The sequence below is a fragment of the Sycon ciliatum genome, chromosome 4 (assembly GCF_964019385.1).
Source record: "Sycon ciliatum chromosome 4, ocSycCili1.1, whole genome shotgun sequence".
Taxonomy (NCBI): domain Eukaryota; kingdom Metazoa; phylum Porifera; class Calcarea; order Leucosolenida; family Sycettidae; genus Sycon; species Sycon ciliatum.
The window spans coordinates 37,844,143-37,863,258 of record NC_088646.1 but is presented as its reverse complement, the minus strand read 5'-3'; the positions used below and the strand labels follow the sequence as shown (position 1 = coordinate 37,863,258).

At 46.1% G+C, this 19,116-nt stretch overlaps 2 protein-coding genes across 2 annotated transcripts; one reads left to right on the top strand and one right to left on the bottom strand.

Annotated features, from left to right (window-relative positions):
* Positions 1–1,320: 1,320 nt before the first annotated feature.
* Positions 1,321–8,723, bottom strand: LOC135816011 (actin-related protein 2/3 complex subunit 2-A-like). The gene is made up of 11 exons (XM_065329369.1): positions 8,430–8,723; positions 8,304–8,338; positions 8,092–8,150; positions 6,328–6,381; positions 5,049–5,094; positions 4,172–4,222; positions 3,865–3,997; positions 2,966–3,059; positions 2,590–2,716; positions 2,218–2,422; positions 1,321–1,639 (listed from the first exon to the last, which is right to left on the bottom strand). Exons 1-11 carry the CDS (start codon positions 8,489–8,491, stop codon positions 1,615–1,617), a joined length of 891 nt encoding a protein of 296 aa, XP_065185441.1. The 5' UTR covers positions 8,492–8,723; the 3' UTR covers positions 1,321–1,614.
* Positions 8,724–9,655: 932 nt separating this feature from the next.
* LOC135816010 (uncharacterized) lies at positions 9,656–16,679 on the top strand. Its single transcript, XM_065329368.1, has 3 exons — positions 9,656–9,859; positions 13,430–13,486; positions 14,036–16,679. Exons 1-3 carry the CDS (start codon positions 9,803–9,805, stop codon positions 14,885–14,887), a joined length of 966 nt encoding a protein of 321 aa, XP_065185440.1. The 5' UTR covers positions 9,656–9,802; the 3' UTR covers positions 14,888–16,679.
* Positions 16,680–19,116: the final 2,437 nt, after the last annotated feature.

The window sequence follows — 19,116 nt, the reverse complement described above, 5'->3', positions numbered from 1 at the left end:
TTCAGGCATAATCGGCTGTATTGTAAGAATTGCGAGAAAGCATGATGGGTGATTTTTCGAGCATACCGTAAAGTCTTGTATAAAAGTCGCGGCTTCTATGACTTTCTTGGTGAAATTTTGCAGCTTTATGAGACAGGCTTCTATAACTTAGTATAAGACAGGTATTCCTATGTATGTCAACACTAAAGCCAGGCTTATGTGTGATTTGATGGGCCCACAATTGCGGCTTTTATACAAGACTTGACGGTATTTGCCCGGTGCCTAGTAACAACTCCATTTTTATGGTACAGCCAGCGCGCTAGCGACCAGGGAGATGATTTTGTGGAATTGCAGCACAGTATGTCGACCAAGGAGTAGCGGTAGTACCGGTACTTTACTACTCCCTGCTACCGACACTACAAGTACAAAAGCTAACGGAGGTATAAATTCTACAAGTGTTAACTCTTAATGCTAAGCATCAAGAGTCCATACGAGGTGAATAGCAATTTCTGGACATGAAAATAAAATAGAGGCCCACTGGCTGTGTGTTTTACATTTTTCATATCTTTTTGTATCTATTGTATGGCCTAATCCTTCATCTTTCCAAATATGTGACAATTGCTCATGCTGTGATCCCAGAGACTTTATAGCAGGATGTTTTCGACAGGCCAATTTGTTGGCCTAAATTTCAGTGTATCGAATTCTGGACATGAAAGTAAAATAGCGTCAATAGGCATCCTATACTGCACCATTTTTGTTATATTTTCTATTGGTGGACTGCAGTTGGCCTCTTCACACTTCCAGCTAACAGGTCCAAGACTATACAGCGTCTGAAGTGAAGTGCACATGGGGAAGCCAACAATTCGTCCATTACTTCTTATTTTACTCAAAATTCTCATGCGACATAGTACCACAAACCTCGTTGAAATGCCTCCCAAGAAAAGGCTATCAACAAGGCACCGACACGAGGAGAAACTACAACAGCCCAGCTGTCAACTACAACAAGACAAAAACTTCATCAACCTGACTGACTTGACTCTACACGCGACGAAAAATTATTTTACTCGAAATGTCCAGAAATGTACAATGTCCAGAAATAGCAATTCACCTCGTAATGCACTCTTGTACGCATGTACTAGTATTCATTTTCGGGTTGATTGTACATTGCCCCTCACCCTCTGCACTCCGAGTGTCATATCACAAGTAGGAGGTTCCGAGAGTACGTTAAAGTCCATACAGATCTCTCGGGCAGCTTCATATACCGGAATCTCAGAAAACCCACACCCCGTCCCCCCTCTCACATCACACGTAAACTCCCAGAACACAACATCACACGGAAGCTTGAAGACAGAATGACCCTGGCAAGTGTATGTATGATTATTAATTCATGAGTAACCTCGAAAATACTGTCATCAAAAGCGTTCCACTAATTTACAGTCACACCCGGTGGGGAGAATCCAGCTGCTCACAATCCAACAATCACGGGAAGGCAGCGCAGTACGCAAATAGGTGCTCGCAAGAGCATAGAGCTTGCTATGCCAATCGATGGCATGCAAAAAGCAGCAAGCTGGTATGTTGGAAAGCTAAAAAAAGAAATAGCCCGAAGGGAGGGGGAGCAATTGCACATGAGCTGGTCTACTTCCTGGTGAACGTCTTGCCACTGTACAGAGAAAGAACAAAAACACACACACACACAATACACATTATGTAAGTAAGACACAGAGATGCAGTGCAATTTCGTCCAGTTACAACTTGCAACAGCATTCATATACCGTCAACTTTGCGAATAACGACAATCGGTCATGAAGGAAAAGTGTCAGTATTCGTGAGGTTGGAAGTATGCAGTCAAATGGCCACTACAAAGCCTGGAGAATGGGTCGTGATTCGAGAGTTGTTATACAGGAGGTCGCTATTCATGACATTGACTAGTCATTTATCATCATCTGGATGCGCTAGGGAACCGTAGGTTGGCAACGCACGCATAGTGCTCGTTGACACTACTATTACTAAACAAATAATTATGTTTGATAGCCTGGGTAGGTGCCACATGGTCAGTTGCCTCCAGAACAAAGCACTACTGTAACATTCTGCCAAAAAAGTAGGCAGCAACAGTTCACAGTGCACTCTACAATAATAAGCCTCATGGTATTCCGTTCTGTTGCACACAAACTACGGTATAAAAATAAAACTGTCATGAGCGTAAGATTTTACACAGTCATGAATCATTATAGTATTTACGTGATAGTCTTCTTCTCCACAGCCTTCTTCTCCGGGCGAGCACGGTTCAGGACCTTCAAGAAGGCGGAGGTACGGGCGCGCATACGACAGTGCAGGTAGGCCTTGGAGCACTTGATGTGGTAGTGCAGGTAGTTACGGAAAGTGTGAATGAGGTCGATTGTCTTCTCTCGCTGAGCTCCGACCACAGTGGCACGAGGGAAGAGCACTACATCACAGTGAGGCAGAATACATGCAATCACATTCGGACAGGGAGCAGGACTATGCATACCAAACTTTCACTTGTCTGCCAAACCAAATTCTTTCTAGCACACACAAGATAGAGATAGAGAGAGAAAGAAATGAAACCTGTCACGATATGCCGCGAGAACTCACCAAATGAGATGTATCCAACGTTGTCACCGACCCGTGCGTCAGTGCCTTGCAGCTCCATTGGCGGCTCGCGGTGGCTGAACAGAACTTGAGGTGCTGTGGTGCTGCCACGGCGTCCCTCCTTGAACTCCTACAAACACACAAAGCACAGCTACAAGTCAACAATGCAGGAAACAAGCAAAAGACCTGGCCAATACCAGCCCAAACATGTTCAGTACGGTTTTTGTTTACTGGCAAACACACAGACAAAAGTTACAAATGTGTCTGACATGAAAGGACGGTAATGCAGAAATGTATAATGACATCATTGGTTCAATACTGAAAAGTAGACTAAATGCACCTCACAGAAGAATGCAAAGGACAGAAAGGCAATGCTTACCTGCATGAAGACCTTTCCGATGATCACATCATCGTCATCCTTGAAAAGTGTGCTAAAAATTACTGTAACGCGGTCCTTGTCTGCTGACACATACCTATTTCAAACAAGCACAATGCCACAAGCAGACAGTCTAATTATTGTTAGTTAGCCGTGGATGGTTACCACCCTTCATCTCATTTGCACTAATGTGACTATTGACAGCCTTACGGCGAGCCAGGAGATGTTGTATAAATAAAGTAAACACTGTAGTGCAGACGGCACATGCAGCACAAACTCTATAAAACTTGTAAGTCTATGCTCCTGCCAAGACAAAACTGCACATGCATAATTATGATACAGCATCCCTGCCACTCAACAACAAGCCTCACTACTGAGTGAGCAGCCGGAGCAGACGACACATGACTGAAAAGGCAGCTCCTGTGACCACGAAGAAGATTGCAGTGAACATGAACGCATTGAAAATTTATTGGTACCGAGCACACACACAGTAGATCTGGAGTAAGTGAGTAGAAACACACTTGATAGGCCACAAGCCTTGCAGCCATTCCTTTCTTCGTTGAAGCAGTGTGAGCAACACACTTGCAATAGTGCTACGGCACTAGCACATGACAAAAGGCCAATTCATACTTTGATCTACAGGTTTCAGTAGAAACTACTTTTTCGGTAGATGTGTTCGTATCTGTCTACTACTACCCCAAATGGTAGATTCTACTATCCTCCACTGGCTCTACATCGTACACAAAATAAACGTTCTCCCAAAATGGCTTCAATCTACGTTCGATGACTACCATCTACCGTCTTTTCTTTTTCCAACATCCGCTCTACCCAACCAAATAGACAAAAATGAACGCAGCCTAACGCACTTGATCAGTAAAACAAAACAACAACAAAACACTTACATGGTCTCGTCATCACGGTAGTGGATTATTGCCTTCTCGCTGCAACCGCCACCAGCTTGCTTGTCGAACATGTAGTCAAATACTGCTGCAAAGCAATGCCGCTTCAGTAGAGCAACCTTCCGTGCAAGGCCAGCTTCAAGCACAGACATAAAGAAAAGAGGAACAGGCTTCGAGAGAGACTTCAAAATATACGACATGACAGCTTGGAACAATCAAGAACGAAGAGAGGTGTTCAGCCGTGCTTCGAGCTGTTTGAAATTCGACAACAAAGAAGCAAAATCATGCACGCGCTGTGATAGAGACATACCCTTGTCGGCAGGAAGAGATTCCATGTTGACGAGCAGGGAGAAGTCATAACCTGCACAAGAGAAGTTGAAATTCAGAGGTGTTACTGTGCAGGGTAGATATGCGTGAAGCTTACTACATACGGCTCTAGTGCACACCCACATGAATGCAGTCCACTTCAAAAACATAATTAATAGGTTGAAGGATATTCGATTTTCAATTTTCCTCATATCGTCGTGCCGTCTTTCTTCAAAGGCCTGTTGCCGTAGTGTCTTGTATAAAATTGTCTTGTATTAGCCTGATTTTCAATATTCAAACTGGCATTATAAGCCTGATTTTCAATATTCAAACTGGCATTATAAGCCTGGTTTTAGTGTTGACATACATAGAAATACCTGGTTTAAACTTTAAATACAAGCCCGGTCCTGACATTGGTTTCTACAGGAATACGCCTATACACGACAGTATTGCATGCTTATCTTCAAATCACATGTACAGATTTTAGGTCAGCACCTCCTGAGAATTTGCCCCGGGAAGGTAGTAGTGATTTCGGACAAAAATACACGAGGTTGCCGTTGGGGTCAGCAGTGCAATAGGGTAGTTCAGTACCACCAGCATGGCCCAGTTCAAGTTGGTGTTTATCATTTCCGGACCGTCGTTTGAGGATGAGCACAAAGATCGTCAATCCAGACACTGGAAGAAGTGCAATGCGCTCAGCCGTAGCTGGGAGCTCAGCGAGACACAGGTAGTGCATACACAAGCCACCAGATCCTAAAGGTGGATTACGTCATTTGAATAGCGACGTTGTTACCCACCAGGTGGCAGCCCGTACCATTTAAATTGCCAAAAGGCAGGTAAATAATGTAGTGAATGCGGCTGAATAATACAACAGCACTAACCAGACTCTGTTGATGTGACAAGATCTCCATACTGCTTCTGCAAATACTGTACACAAAATGCGGACATGGACAGAATAAAGCGCTTAGTCCCAGCTATCAATTTGAAATGCACCCCGTAATCAGGACAACTGTCTGGTCCACCGGGTGCCTGCCCGCCCGCCCTTGAAAGGTTCCACCATACTTGCTTTCCTTTCCCCGTGCACACTGGCATATTCATGCAGCACACATGGTGCTCGGGGCCTGGATAGCCATATCTTTGACAATACCGCCCAGACCCTTCTTTCCCTTGCTGGGAACATGGGGATAGAGCCGCTTGACCGGATTTATTAAGGCGACCTTTCATCCATCAAATATGTCAACGAAAATGGGGGTCGACTTATAACCAGGATCCGACATACACCCGGTAATATGACAGAAAATCCTAAGTCTTCCCGCAGCAGCACACATGAGGCTACACGAGTATAGTGCACTAGTATGATAGCATGGCGTCCCCCACCCCTAGAATACAGTTCGTCCAAACCGGGGCTTGACCCCAAAACGGTTCAGATGGTCGCAAGACAGGAACTCTGCCAACCGGCTTATGGTTGTTGTCAGGAGCGCTGTTCTCAACACAGTATGTTCTCCGTCTTGTAACGTGCTGTCATCATCAAACATGGTATGATACCAGTACACATAGACATGTTACAGCACGACCATGGCGTGCTGGGACGTGTTTGGCATGAGTGTGAGTGACTGTGTGTGTGTGTGTGCGCGTGATTGTCAAGTACCAAGGCGTTGCTGGATGAATATTACTCATGCGTACCAGGCCAGGAAACTGTAAAATAATCTATCAAGGCTCAGAGAGGGGTCGATTTATATAAATTGCAGCAGATTATTTTTATTATAAATACTGGACATGGATATTGAATTAAACTATACTCAGTGACTTTTTACATTTTACAGGCTACGTTTTATTATTATTATTGTAAAGCTTTCCTTTTGATCTTGTCTCTTATTGTTGTGACCTTTCCACAATAATTGTGTTGCATTGTCCAAACAAAACAAAAAAATTATAGACGGTGAAATACCGTACCTCGAAACATAGCAAGATCTTGTAGAAGAAACTTCACAGCCACGACTTCTACACTGTGACGGAATGAAGGGCCTCTCCATTTGAAGTGGACAGCCAATGCGAAGAATCATAGCTACATGCTTCAATCCAAGCAACAACTGACGCAACATACAAAGACTGGGTGCACTGAAGCTGTAGGGAGTGTGGGTGATAGATGTAGATGCTTACCTCATTGACACCATACTTTGCAAGCTCAGGGTAAAACTTGACTGATGCGCTCACCTGTCCGACAAGAAGGCAACAGACAAATCACAAACGAATGAGATCTAGATAACAGCTTCACATTGTAGCCAGGATGTAAGAAGCTGCCTGCAGATAACAAGACTACAATCATGTAACCTGGAGTGCGCAGCTCGAATGGAGTGCTGTGACAGCGAACTTCCCGGACTACATCATGTCTGCGATGTAGTGCGTACAAGCAGGATTCAATAGTCACAAGCTTCACACACTGGGCTTCCTGTATTCTTGATATCAATGAAAGAAATACCGCGGCGTGATACCGTACCATGCACAAAGACATACAAACACCTCGCATTTTTCGATAAATAAACCTCGTGTCTAAAAACAAGTTGCCGAAGAATAGCCAGACTAGGGACTCTCCCAAATGACAATGTTGCAATGCAAATCCAAATGGAAAGGAATAAGGGGCCTTCCGTAAATACCGATATTTATTTAGAAACGAAAACTAGTCGTTTCCCTTCAACCCCCCCTCCCACCTCCCTGAGAAACGAACACATACAAATGGTACATAGTATCGATATTTTTGGTCTTTTTTCTGGACATGCTCACGCATGCAAAATGTACATCGATATTTTTCGAGAAACGAACAGGCACTCAACCCCCTCCCCCCTAAACGACTAGTTTTCGTTTCTAAATAAATATCTATATTTACGGATGGCCCCTAAGAACATACCAGGCTAGAGTAGCATACTCTGCTTTCTTCGTGCTCAAGCCTGACGATCGTTACACACAAAGTCCCCTGAAAACATGATTGGGACCTATCTTATGAAGTTCGATGAGCTAAATCAAATAGTGTTGGTCCGAGGTCGCGGCGTACAGCTTATTAGATCAGGTTGTCAATTTGAACGGATTGCATACACGGCATAGCATGCATGCCATATACCGTATTTGATAATTTCCCCGATTATAAGTCGCACCTTAAAATTCAGGGCAAAAAAGGGGATGCGACTTACAATCGAGCGTGACTTACTACTGAAGTGAATATATCGCAATAATATTGTTCAAACCTGAAAATGGCGGTGCGACTTATAATCGGGGAAATAAGGTACAGTCGTCCCTCTCTAATCCAGCACTTTATAATCCAGCACCCTCGATAAACCAGCACAATTTTCAGTAGCCAAAATGTCCTCTTCATGCACATTGCAGCAGTAAATCAGATTTGTTAATCCAGCAGGTTTCCGTGGCACAAATGGTGCCGGATTATAGAGGGACCACTGTACACCGCAGTGATGCACACTTGCAATAGGTGTAGCAATCTAGATGGCGAAAGAAATAGTTTCGGTCTGGATAACTTCCCCCAAGTATACAAGGCAACCAGCTACATCTCAACCCTCGTGAAAGGTTACTACATTGTCTGCATCCCAAATGAGAGTTTATATTACGTACTGTGCGTGGCATGTGCAGGTATGTGACCTTCCTTCCCCTTCCACCATTGTGGGTTCGAATTTGAAATTTAATTGTCTACAACATTAGTGCATGGACTGACTCAACTGGAGTTGTTTGACATAGGGCTCTCACCCTCGTCATGGGTAATCTGGTAATCTGCGGATTGGGAAGAGCCTTAAATCTTTCACCCACATGAGGGTCTAAGACTTAGGTGCTCAGCCTGAATTATTGGTGTTACAACACTCATGGAACACGAAGCAGAACTAATGGATCGGCTGATGCTGACCAGAAAATACACCTACTTACAATGATTTTGTTCTTATCGCCATCAGCGTTAGTTATATGGAAGAGAACACCATCAAAATCTGGAGGGAACAAGACCAGATAGAAACAAAATCAAAATTCATAACCGCTGGCAGTAGTTTCAAACACAGCACAAGAAACTAGAGTACAAGAGGAGAACTCAAGAAAAATAAAATGAAATAAAAATGACCAGCAGCCTTTCGACAACAACTCACCAGCGATTGTCAAGTCGACTGCTTCCTTCTTATCACTGAAATACGAAAATGGCAGACAAATCGAGGAGAGATATCTAGTGAAATCTGTAGAGGTTGTTGTATGCAACAAAGGTAGAAGCTTCGAACCTGTTGAATCGAGAAAGAAGAGCCTCTTCCAAGATTCTGTTATGAAATTCTAAGAGAATCATGGCTTTCCGCGGAGAGGCAAACCGTCTGCCACCAGCACGACAATGATGATAAAGGCGGAAGGCTTTGCTGCTTCACCCACAAGGATTTCGGGCTGACCTTGTGAAAAGAAAGCTTGCAAGACACAGTTGCCAGCAGCTGACGGGACAACCTTCCTCTGGATCCAGTTCCACACAGAGCGCGTATGCAGCTCAGCTCAACCTTCAACACATGATCCGCCCGATCTCTTCTCACTGCATGCAGGGAGCCGGATCGCGGAGACGGAGTGCAGTGTGCTGTAGTCTGACACTAGTTGCAAGTGACTTCCAAGCGTGTTCTGCCAGCAGCACGGCAGCATGCAGCATGCTCGGCTAGCTAGACGCTAGTTGTTCTCGCACTCGCAGGCTCGCGGGCCGCGGCCCAGCGGGCCGCGGGACGCACTGGACTCCAAGGCAAAGAGCGCTAGGATTGGAACTTGACGCTACGCCGCGCCGCCTGCGCGGTGACTCGATCTGTAGCGCCTAGCCATGTGTTACATTGTGTAGCGACCCAACCGTGCTTTCTTTTGTTTTATTAATTTTTACTGTCTTTAGATTTTTTAATTTTTACTGTCTTTAGTAGTTTAGACTTTAGTTTTTCAGTGGAATTGTCATGGCGACGATGACGTCCGATCAGATCGACCATCGATCTCCACCCACTACGTGACGTAGCTATTCCAAACTCTTCGAAACTAACTAATTACTTAGTAACTTGAGTCCACGTCTCCCATCTTCAGAAAACTTTTTGGCGAAGCTCCTCGAAAAGACTTTTTAAAAGTCACTTAGTGAGTGACGGCGCGGCTGCGCTGACGAACGCGCCCGCGCCCCTAAATCATCATCCTCATCTCTTTTTGTAGCTACGCACGTAACGTCGTTACGACGTATCTACAACTGTACGGGCCCACAGCCTTTTGCAGTGCAGTGACCATGGTGACACAGTTGATCTACGGCTACAATTATTTGTACAAGGCTAGGCGCTGTGTATATCATGTAGGCGCTTTGTAGGCTACGCTCGCGCTCCTCCGGCTCAGCAATCATGAGTCAGCATGCTGCACGCGCATGCAGGATGCTAGCAGACCTACCTGTATACCTACGAACGCGAAACGTAGATCTACGTTGCTTTGAAGTCTCTGTGTGTAGATCTACCATCTACTGTTGCCTGCTTTTTCTCCTGGCCATCACCAGACTGATCACCGGATGACGATACTGCAACAACAGTCTTGTGAGTGACAACTTACTACTTCCCAGAACAGTTTTGCTTTTGGCAGGCGTTCTGTCAGCAGCCGGTAGTTCGAAATGGACGCATCGGAGAGAACACCTCGTAGAAGAGATAATGACCGTCCTCGCCTTCACGTAAGTAAAGTTCATTTCATTGACCAACGTTCTCAGCGAGTGCCATTATTGTTTTGATAATTCAAAAAGTTTCATCCAACTCTCATGAGTTTGGCTCCTCTTTTTTTTCAAATCTTGGACTCTGCTGAAGTGTAATATTTTGTTATGTCAATGTGAGCCAACGTGGCTGATACGAAGATTTTGTTTATTGTGTAGTTGCGTGTCAGTTATCCGGTGCCCTCGTGACCTGACGTTGTTGGATAGATTCTGGGTGACTGAAGCTAGATAGCCATCTTCTGTTTACACTACCTTCTCTTCTTGAAAAGGACTGTAAGCCATGATTCTATGTAGAAATGAAAGGCACGCAATGGATACGAGCCACTGTAACTAGACTAGATACTACACACGCAGAAAATGCAACAACTAAGCACGAAACTGACATTGACAGAGATTCGACTTCATTTCTATATTAATAGTACTGTACATTGTATTGGCTCAACATCCGAGTTTCAAACATGATTCTAGTATTTCTACTTGTATTTTTTGATTGATAATTATGGTGGTAAAGGCACACCTGGCAATATGGCGGTAAACACACGTCTACCCACACATGCTCTCTAAGCTGCAAAGTTCTGGCACAAAGCTCTCCTTCTCACCACCACCACCATCAGTTCGCGCCTGGCGCCTCGTCGATGCATGGTTGGCGGTATCCGACATAGCAGGCTGGTACATCAAGTAGTGCATGGCACATAGAAGATGACACAGCAACGACATAGCTCGATTGCGACGCACGTTTCGTCCCCACTGGACTCATCAGGCAATCTTCTTCTTGGATGTCTTCATACACCCATAAGTACAGCTGCAGTGGTGTCTTCAACTTCATTCTCCCGAGTCAAGCTCCGTATGAAGACATCCAAGAAGAAGATTGCCTGATGAGTCCAGCGGGGACGAAACGTACGTCGCAATCAAGCTATGTCGTTACTGTGTCATCTTCTATGTGCCATGCACTACTTGATGTACCAGCCTGCTATGTCGGATACCGCCAACCATGCATCGACGAGGCGCCAGGCGCGAACTGATGGTGGTGGTGGTGAGGAGGAGAGCTCTGTGCCAGAACTTTGCAGCTTAGAGAGAGCATGTGTGGGCAGGCGTGTGTTTACCGCCATATTGCCAGGTGTGCCTTTACCACCATATTTATCAACCATAAGTACAGCTGCAGCGGTGTCTTCAACTTCATTCACCTGTATTTTTTGATACTCCTTTTAGGCTTTAGGCCTTTCTAGTTTTACTGTGAGACAACCACTGTGCTCATCTATGTAGACTGATTAGAATGTAATGTTACATAAAGGCGCCGTTCATTATGCTCACTGTCCACATTTACTTGAAGGAGGACTGTACACAGTGCACGAGCTATCAGTGTGCTGTTGGATAACCTGGTTCATTAGATATCCTTAGCTAAAAAAACGCTAACGTAAACGCAAACCTTTCCGTACTTCGGATCGTTCAAGCTGACTTTTCCCTTAGCACAAAGTACGTTATAGTTGAGACGAAGTAGTCGTGACAACCATGGCGATATGAATTTTCGTGGAAACAGATGCGGGAAATTCAAAATTTTGAACCAGGGATTAGTTTGCTGTCGTTCCGAAAGAATACCTTGGCGAGGTCCTTTACTCTGGAATGGCAAAAGCACGGCGAACATGAGTTTTCGCTGTTCCCAGGTCCTTGGAAACCCTTTCCTAAACGCAGCACCGAAGACTGTAAGGGTTCTCCAGCTCCAGCACGTCTGGGAGAGGCCGATGAATTTCTTCCTCAGGAGTGCCGTGGAACTGGTCCTTTGTTTCCCAGATGGGATAGAGGGAGAAAGGCACGAAGCAGAGGACGCAGAAATTGTCAACTGAAAGGCAAAACTCGCCAAAAAGCTAAATGTCACAAGAGGAAGCAATCTCGACTCTCGATCTCATCTCGATCTGCACGACGTGCTTTTTATCTCCCGCCAGTTACAAAACAATGCGAGTTTTTGCATTTTTTGCAGAATTTCCATAACGAACGTCGGCCCGTTATTTTGAGCTCTGTAACGTTTTTCCGTTATCCGATAACGTCTTTTGTCACGGCTGGGAGTGAGTACCGTAAAAGTTAGCGTTATCGTACTTTTGCTAAGGATGTCTATTGCACTCTACCATACGATTTTCCTTCCCCTGGCTGTAAAATCAAGGTGGGGCGCTCTGGCGGTACTTTACGGTATTATTATTATTATTATTAGGAAATTTGAGGCCACATGCCACGTAATGCTCTTTTCTCTCCGAAACTCAACACTTGCAAGCCAGATATGAAAGAAAGAAAAAATCATCAGTCACACCACCAGGACTCGAACCAGGGACCTTGCTATTCGCGAGCAATGCTCTAACCAACTGAGCTACAGTATGACTCTTATCCACAGCAAGAGTACATAACCAAGAGTGTGCAACTGCCTGCACAACCTCTATGCTGTGCTGCGACGGCAGAACTTCACATCACGTGACATGGTTCAAAAGGTTATGCTGGCAAACAGTGCAAAGTGACCACAAGAGAGTTGTACCCAAAGCTGGGCTGCGTACAACCCAGTATCTATCATGCACTAGAGTGCACGGGTTCATCACGTGATGTGAAGTTCTGCCGTCGCAGACCCCATAGCTGGAGTTGCACACTCTTGGGTTATGTACTCTTGTCCACAGTGATGGAAAATCTATCCTTCTTCGATCAATCAATATCTGGCTTGCATCATACTGGCAACTCACACCAATCAAGAGGGCCCTCGGCCATTCGCTTGATATCATGGGGAGCGCATCAAACTATGTCCACTGCGAGCAAATACAAATTGCAATTTCAAATTTGGACTTCACGGAGAATTTTTCAAAGTGTTAGGAAATTTGAGGCCACATGCCACGTAATGCTCTTTTCTCTCCGAAACTCAACACTTGCAAGCCAGATATGAAAGAAAGAAAAAATCATCAGTCACACCACCAGGACTCGAACCAGGGACCTTGCTATTCGCGAGCAATGCTCTAACCAACTGAGCTACAGTATGACTCTTATCCACAGTGATGGAAAATCTATCATTCTTCGATCAATCAATATCTGGCTTGCATCATACTGGCAACTCACACCAAAAAAATTGCAATTTGTATTTGCTCGCAGTGGACATAGTTTGATGCGCTCCCCATGATATCAAGCGAATGGCCGAGGGCCCTCTTGATTGGTGTGAGTTGCCAGTATGATGCAAGCCAGATATTGATTGATCGAAGAAGGATAGATTTTCCATCACTGTGGATAAGAGTCATACTGTAGCTCAGTTGGTTAGAGCATTGCTCGCGAATAGCAAGGTCCCTGGTTCGAGTCCTGGTGGTGTGACTGATGATTTTTTCTTTCTTTCATATCTGGCTTGCAAGTGTTGAGTTTCGGAGAGAAAAGAGCATTACGTGGCATGTGGCCTCAAATTTCCTAACACTTTGAAAAATTCTCCGTGAAGTCCAAATTTGAAATTATTATTATTATTATTATTATTGACTGTGATGATCACCTTGCATGTGGTGTGTTTTGCTGGTTCATTTATAGGCAAGTGGCTTTACGAATCTGAGAAATGTGTTGTCGGAGAACGCACAGCGCCCTAAGGTAAGCGGTCCCTTCTGACTCGGGATCCTCCTAATATGTTATCTGAACGTCAATTTTGTATTTATTCCCAATGAAGGATTGGGGCGTGTTTTAAAAGTTGCTGACGGCAAGTCTCAAATCTGGAAAAGGACTAGTGTATGGCGTGGATCAAATAGCCAGCACTTATTCCACTCTCCACGCCGAAACTAGGACTGAATGTGAGAACAATGATGAGCGGCCTAGCATGCCCCTATGCAGTATGTACATCCCATACACACATACGCACACAGAGACACACACACGCGAACACACACACGCGAACACACACACGCGAACACACACACGCGCATCCATGCACATGCATTATGTATGCATGTGCTGAATATACGTAGCCCAGTGATCAGTTCCGACCACTTCTACACGATTGGGACTGACATGTGAAGGTGACGGAATCACGGTCAAGATGACATCATCCCAAGGAATATATGTGTAGTAAAATAATGAAATGTACTTTGACCTGGGTAATTGAATTCCCGATCGTTTGCATTGTTTTCCTCTGGAATTTTTTAGAAACAACGGGCAGATAATGATGATCAAGAAGACATCCTCCAGAAAATGGCTAAGAAGAACGAGGAGATTCGGCGGAAGTACGAGATCGCTCAACGTGATCGCGAAGAAGCCGCCGCCATGGGTGCCTCGTTCGGGTCAACCGCAGGTAGCACACCCGGCTCTAGACAAAGCGTTTCCAATAGCCCTGTGTGTACACCGGGTCAGAGCACACCTGAACAACAGTCACCTGAGCAAGATACTGGCGGTGTAAAGCAGCACACGAGGACCATGTCGCAGCCATCCACTCAAACATCTAGTATGTCCTGCAGGCAAACCCAGTCGGCGGGAAAGCCTCCTCGACGTCCTCCGCCAAAAGGACGCGGAAGGGTCCGGGCACAGTCGTCCGACAAGTCTGTTGTCGGTAATGTTGGAATGTCAACAGGGGTGATGACTAGCACATGTGGACAAGTATTGATGCCTTCCACCGAACAACCGGGGCCCAAGCAGAGTGGCAGTATGGATGTGTTAGCCAAACCTGAAGCAGTGGCGTCTGCGAAGCCCAAACCAGTGAATTTGCTAAGCAGTGATGAGGAATGTTCGGCATCGCCATTGTCTGGTAGACTAGACAAGGTGAACGATAGTACTAGTAGCTCGTTGCAGAGCGCATCGTTACCATCCAGTGGGTCGCCGTCTCCCCAGGCGAGAAAGAAGCCCCCATCCAATCGTTTCGCAGGGCTTCAGGGTGCGCTGCTCGGCCTGGTAACCGAGGTACATGCCAAGAACCAGACTGGGCAACGAGATGATTCGAAACTGTTTTCTGGCCAGGTGCACGTGGAGCCTAAGCCAAGCCAGACAAGCCGCTCACCCCGATGAATATGCTAATGAAAGGCCAGATAGGAAGCCAATGAACCAGCCAGGGTGCTTCACTTTGCTCTAGTGGCCAATCTAGTGACACAAACACGCAGGGTAGACACGTCAGAAGCAACCAGGCTGCTGCTTCGCTCGAGCCAGCAGACCGCTGGAGCAGGCTCATGCCCCATCGACCTCGCAGCAACATTCAGAGTGTGCTGTCAGCCCTGGTGACGAAGACGGAAGTTCGGGCTGAGAACAAGACGGGGCATAGAGATCAAAGTGAACTGTTTTCTGCTAATGTGCAAGTGGAATCAAAGCCCAGACACTTAACACCAGGTCTGCTGAGGAAGCACTCTTGCTTGCCTTACTGTCTAAGGGATTGAGCGACCCTGATCAGTGGCCATTGATGTATATTCCTAGCTATGTGTTACTTCCCAACCTGTTTGTTGGAGCGCTGCTACCACCGATGTACTGTGGACCAATGCTGGTTATAAGAAACAGTCCGAGAACCACCTGGACAGCAATCATGAGTGGAGAAAGAAAGACCGCAGTCATCCTGATCGTAATCACCAGCCAGTGAGTGAGTCCGTGTAACCAACGTCTTCTCTGGTGTCAGTACAGAACAGAGAGCATTAATAATGGCGTTGGTTGTAACGGCCAACTGGGCCCCGCAAGTAATACGTAACGCTACGGAGCTTTGTAGTTCGTGATGCTAGTCATCGTCCGCGTGTAACACACGTGAAGGCCAATCTCCCACATCCTTGTGCAGGTGTGGCATGTACTTATTTAGAGCTGTCGTCGTCATCGCTGCTGTTCTGCAGCATGACTTGATACCGATACCTGTGCTTGAAATGAGCACATTACACCCCCCCCCCCCCCCCCCTCACTGCCATAACATAGTAACACCTGTATTAGCCAAAGGCATTGTAGTATTGATATGATGACGATGGTGCATTAGTCGTCCATGGCTCATAGTAATCCTGATGTGGGCGTAGCATGTTTAAATAGATTATTTAGAGCTGCTGCCGTTGTCATCGCTGCTGTTCTGCAGCATGAGTTGGTGCATTGCTATGCTTGACAAGAGCAACCCCTCTCCCCTCGCTGCCACCACCGTGTGCATGCATTGGCCATGGTTGTTGCCTTATTTTGATAATAATTATGCTGGTGACGAATAACACTAACAACACACCTGGCTGAATTAAATGATTCGAATCACATGGCCAGAGGACTTCTTATCCTGTGTTTGGCCAACCCTGTGCTTTCCTTTTCCAGAGTGTTGGAAAGTGAACATCATGTATTTGGCCCAGGCGCCCGACACGACCGTTGGCTCACCAATTTTCTTTATTTTGTCAGCAGCATGTTGACTTGCTGTGTATTCTGAGCTGGTCATTTGATCATTAGCATCTGAATACTATCCTGTATTGTTGCTGAGTGAGACATTTGTTGCTCTCATTTACCGATGCGACCATGGATTATTTTCTTTCTTGAGCCCATCCCCAGAGTTGGATATTTGCACTTTCCTTTGCTGAACATAGTGCTGATGCAGCTCCGAGCTGATCTATTTATACACGGCAGCACTCCCTGATTTAGAGGGGTTTTTATGCTGGTAATTTTTAGAGAACATGCTAACATAACTTTAGTTATGGCAATGGTGCTTGTACTTTCCTAGATTGCTGAACATTTTCTGTGTTTGACGTGCTTCCTTGCACTTCAAACTACCTGTTCAAATATCTAATCCCATGAATGCAATGACCTTTAGGTGCAAGGTGTGGCCATGCACAACTGTGCTGCCTGTTCCTACCTATCCAAACTACCACCAGTAGAAGGGACGTGTGTGTGTGTGTGTCGGGTGTGCACATGTGTGTCTGCTAACTTAGCCAAGTTATCCATCGTCATGTGTGGCTTCAATAAGGGTTCATCCTCACGCTCCTTCTAATCCACGGCCATGGGATTATTCACATGCACTGACAACCATGATATACGTTAGTGGCATGTCATGTAATCACTGCTTGAATTGAGAGAAATTCTTCATTGGATTCATTGTAAAAAGTTCAGAAAGTTAGTTACCTGCCTGGATACAACGTGGGTCTACTGGCTCCGCATACCCAGGTATATCATAATATGCGATAATACATGGCAGTCATGCTTTGAGTCGATCGTCAATGCTGTATACACGTGCACTGATTTGACTCTACGCGGCATTGAACAAATCTACTTCGAAGTACATGCACATGCAGGAGGTTGCATACTGCGTAGTTGTGCGCAAGTAGACAAGAACCTGCATCCAAGGGACATAATGCAAAAGAGGAAGCCTAACTACACAACTGTCCCTAACTGAGACATTCCGGCCTGTTGCTCTATAGTATACAATGCACTATGTAGACTCCTTTTGAATCTCTCTCCCCTCTCCCGGGAAGACCCATGCGACCAGTTTTGGCAGTGAGCACTGCTCAAGTACATGTACGTGTGATTGTCATGCCAGTCTGCACACACGGTATATCAAACCCCGCAGTGTGGATCTACATGGTTGCTCAGTGTAATCTTCGAAAGATGGCTATTGAACCGCCCAACAGCCGACACCCTCTGAAATCCCCAAACTCTGGGTGGGCTTGGTAATGATCTCAGAGTCACTGATGGGCTCACCACACCTCAGTAAGTTGGTGGCACTGATCACATATCCACTCCCCACCATCACCAGGGATTCACCTTGTGACTGCCATGGAATGTGTTGCTGAAAAAGACAAGACACGCTTGCATACCGTAATGTCGCGTATAAAACCAGGTGCTTACGGCCGTATAAGCCGATATCAGTGCTAGGCTTGTATTCAAGTTAGGCTTCTATTCAAACCACGTATCTCTATGTAGGTCAACACCAGGGAGTAGTACAATAATAATTATTAGTATTGTACTACTCCCTGGTCAACACTAAACCAGGCTTATGTGCTTTTTTTTTTATTATTTTTTTTATTTACTTGAAAAAGCACATAACCACCAGGAAAGCTGACAAAAGAAAAAAGAGTAAGAAAAGACAGATAAAAAGAGAGCTGAGAGAGAGTTGGGGTACGGTTAGGGGAGGACGAGACATTGAATGGTGGTCGCCACAGTCACAGATAGTAGCAGTGCTGGTGAGGCTACAGGCACTCCACTGACCATTAGGTCTCAGTATCGCCATGCCGGTAACGCACCAAAAGACAAAAACGGAAGAAAATCTGAAGCGCAATACATGAATGGTAATTACAATATAGGTAATAGGGAGAGTGGTGACCAAGAGAGGACAGTATAGACCGTTAGTATGGGGTGCTTCAATGCACATCCCCAAACCGAGAGGTGCGATCTGGAAAGAACAGTGAGACGATCAACATGATGGGCTTCAAAGCACGTCCCAAGACCATGGCTGGTCTGAAATGTGTTTGTTGACACCTTTTTTAAAAGCTGTGAGTGGAGAGTGATTGGCCAGACGGGGAAAGACGTCCTCGGGGAGGCTGTTCCACAATTCAAGGAAACAGTACGGGAAGGAACGTCGAAGGTAATCGGGACTGGTGCCGGGGGTGGTGTTTAAGAGCTGTTCCCGGTGCTGGCGCTGAACATAATGCTGCTGGCGGGTTCGAACAGTATCGGCCCGTGGTTTTGGGGGAGGGCGCATGCGTGTCAGACGGGGTGGGCCCTTGCAGTTAACTACCTTGTAGAGATAGGACAGCCCTGCGACCGTCCGTCTGGCCCGCAGACTCTGGAGGACGGTGGTGGGTCCAATCATCTGCATGGCCTTGCGCTGTGCTGTGTCCAACTTCCCAAGGTGGGTCTGGGCAGCACCAAGCCAGGCTAGTGGGGCATACTCAAGTATGGGCCTTACAAAGCCCTTATAGACGGTTAGGCGTCCAGCAGCATCCAGGATGGGGGCTGCCTTCCTCATGAAATGGAGGCGTTGATGTGCGCGCACAGAAAGCTGGTGGAGGTGGGCGCTGAAGTTGAGCTTCTCGTCGAACACCACCCCAAGGAGCTTCAACTGGCTGCTGACAGGAACAGGGGTGCCAAGGAATTGGACAGGGGGGAAGTCTAGAGGGGCCAGCTTCCTGGTCACGGACATCAGCTGTGACTTAGAGGGCTCAAAGGTAACCCTCCAAGTACTTCCCCAGGCTTCCAGCTGGTTTACGGCTGTCTGAAGTGCAGCTGCGGCGGCCTCTGTGGTCTGTCCAGGCATGACAGACGTGTATAACGTAGTATCATCAGCATACACGGCGATGGAGACGCTG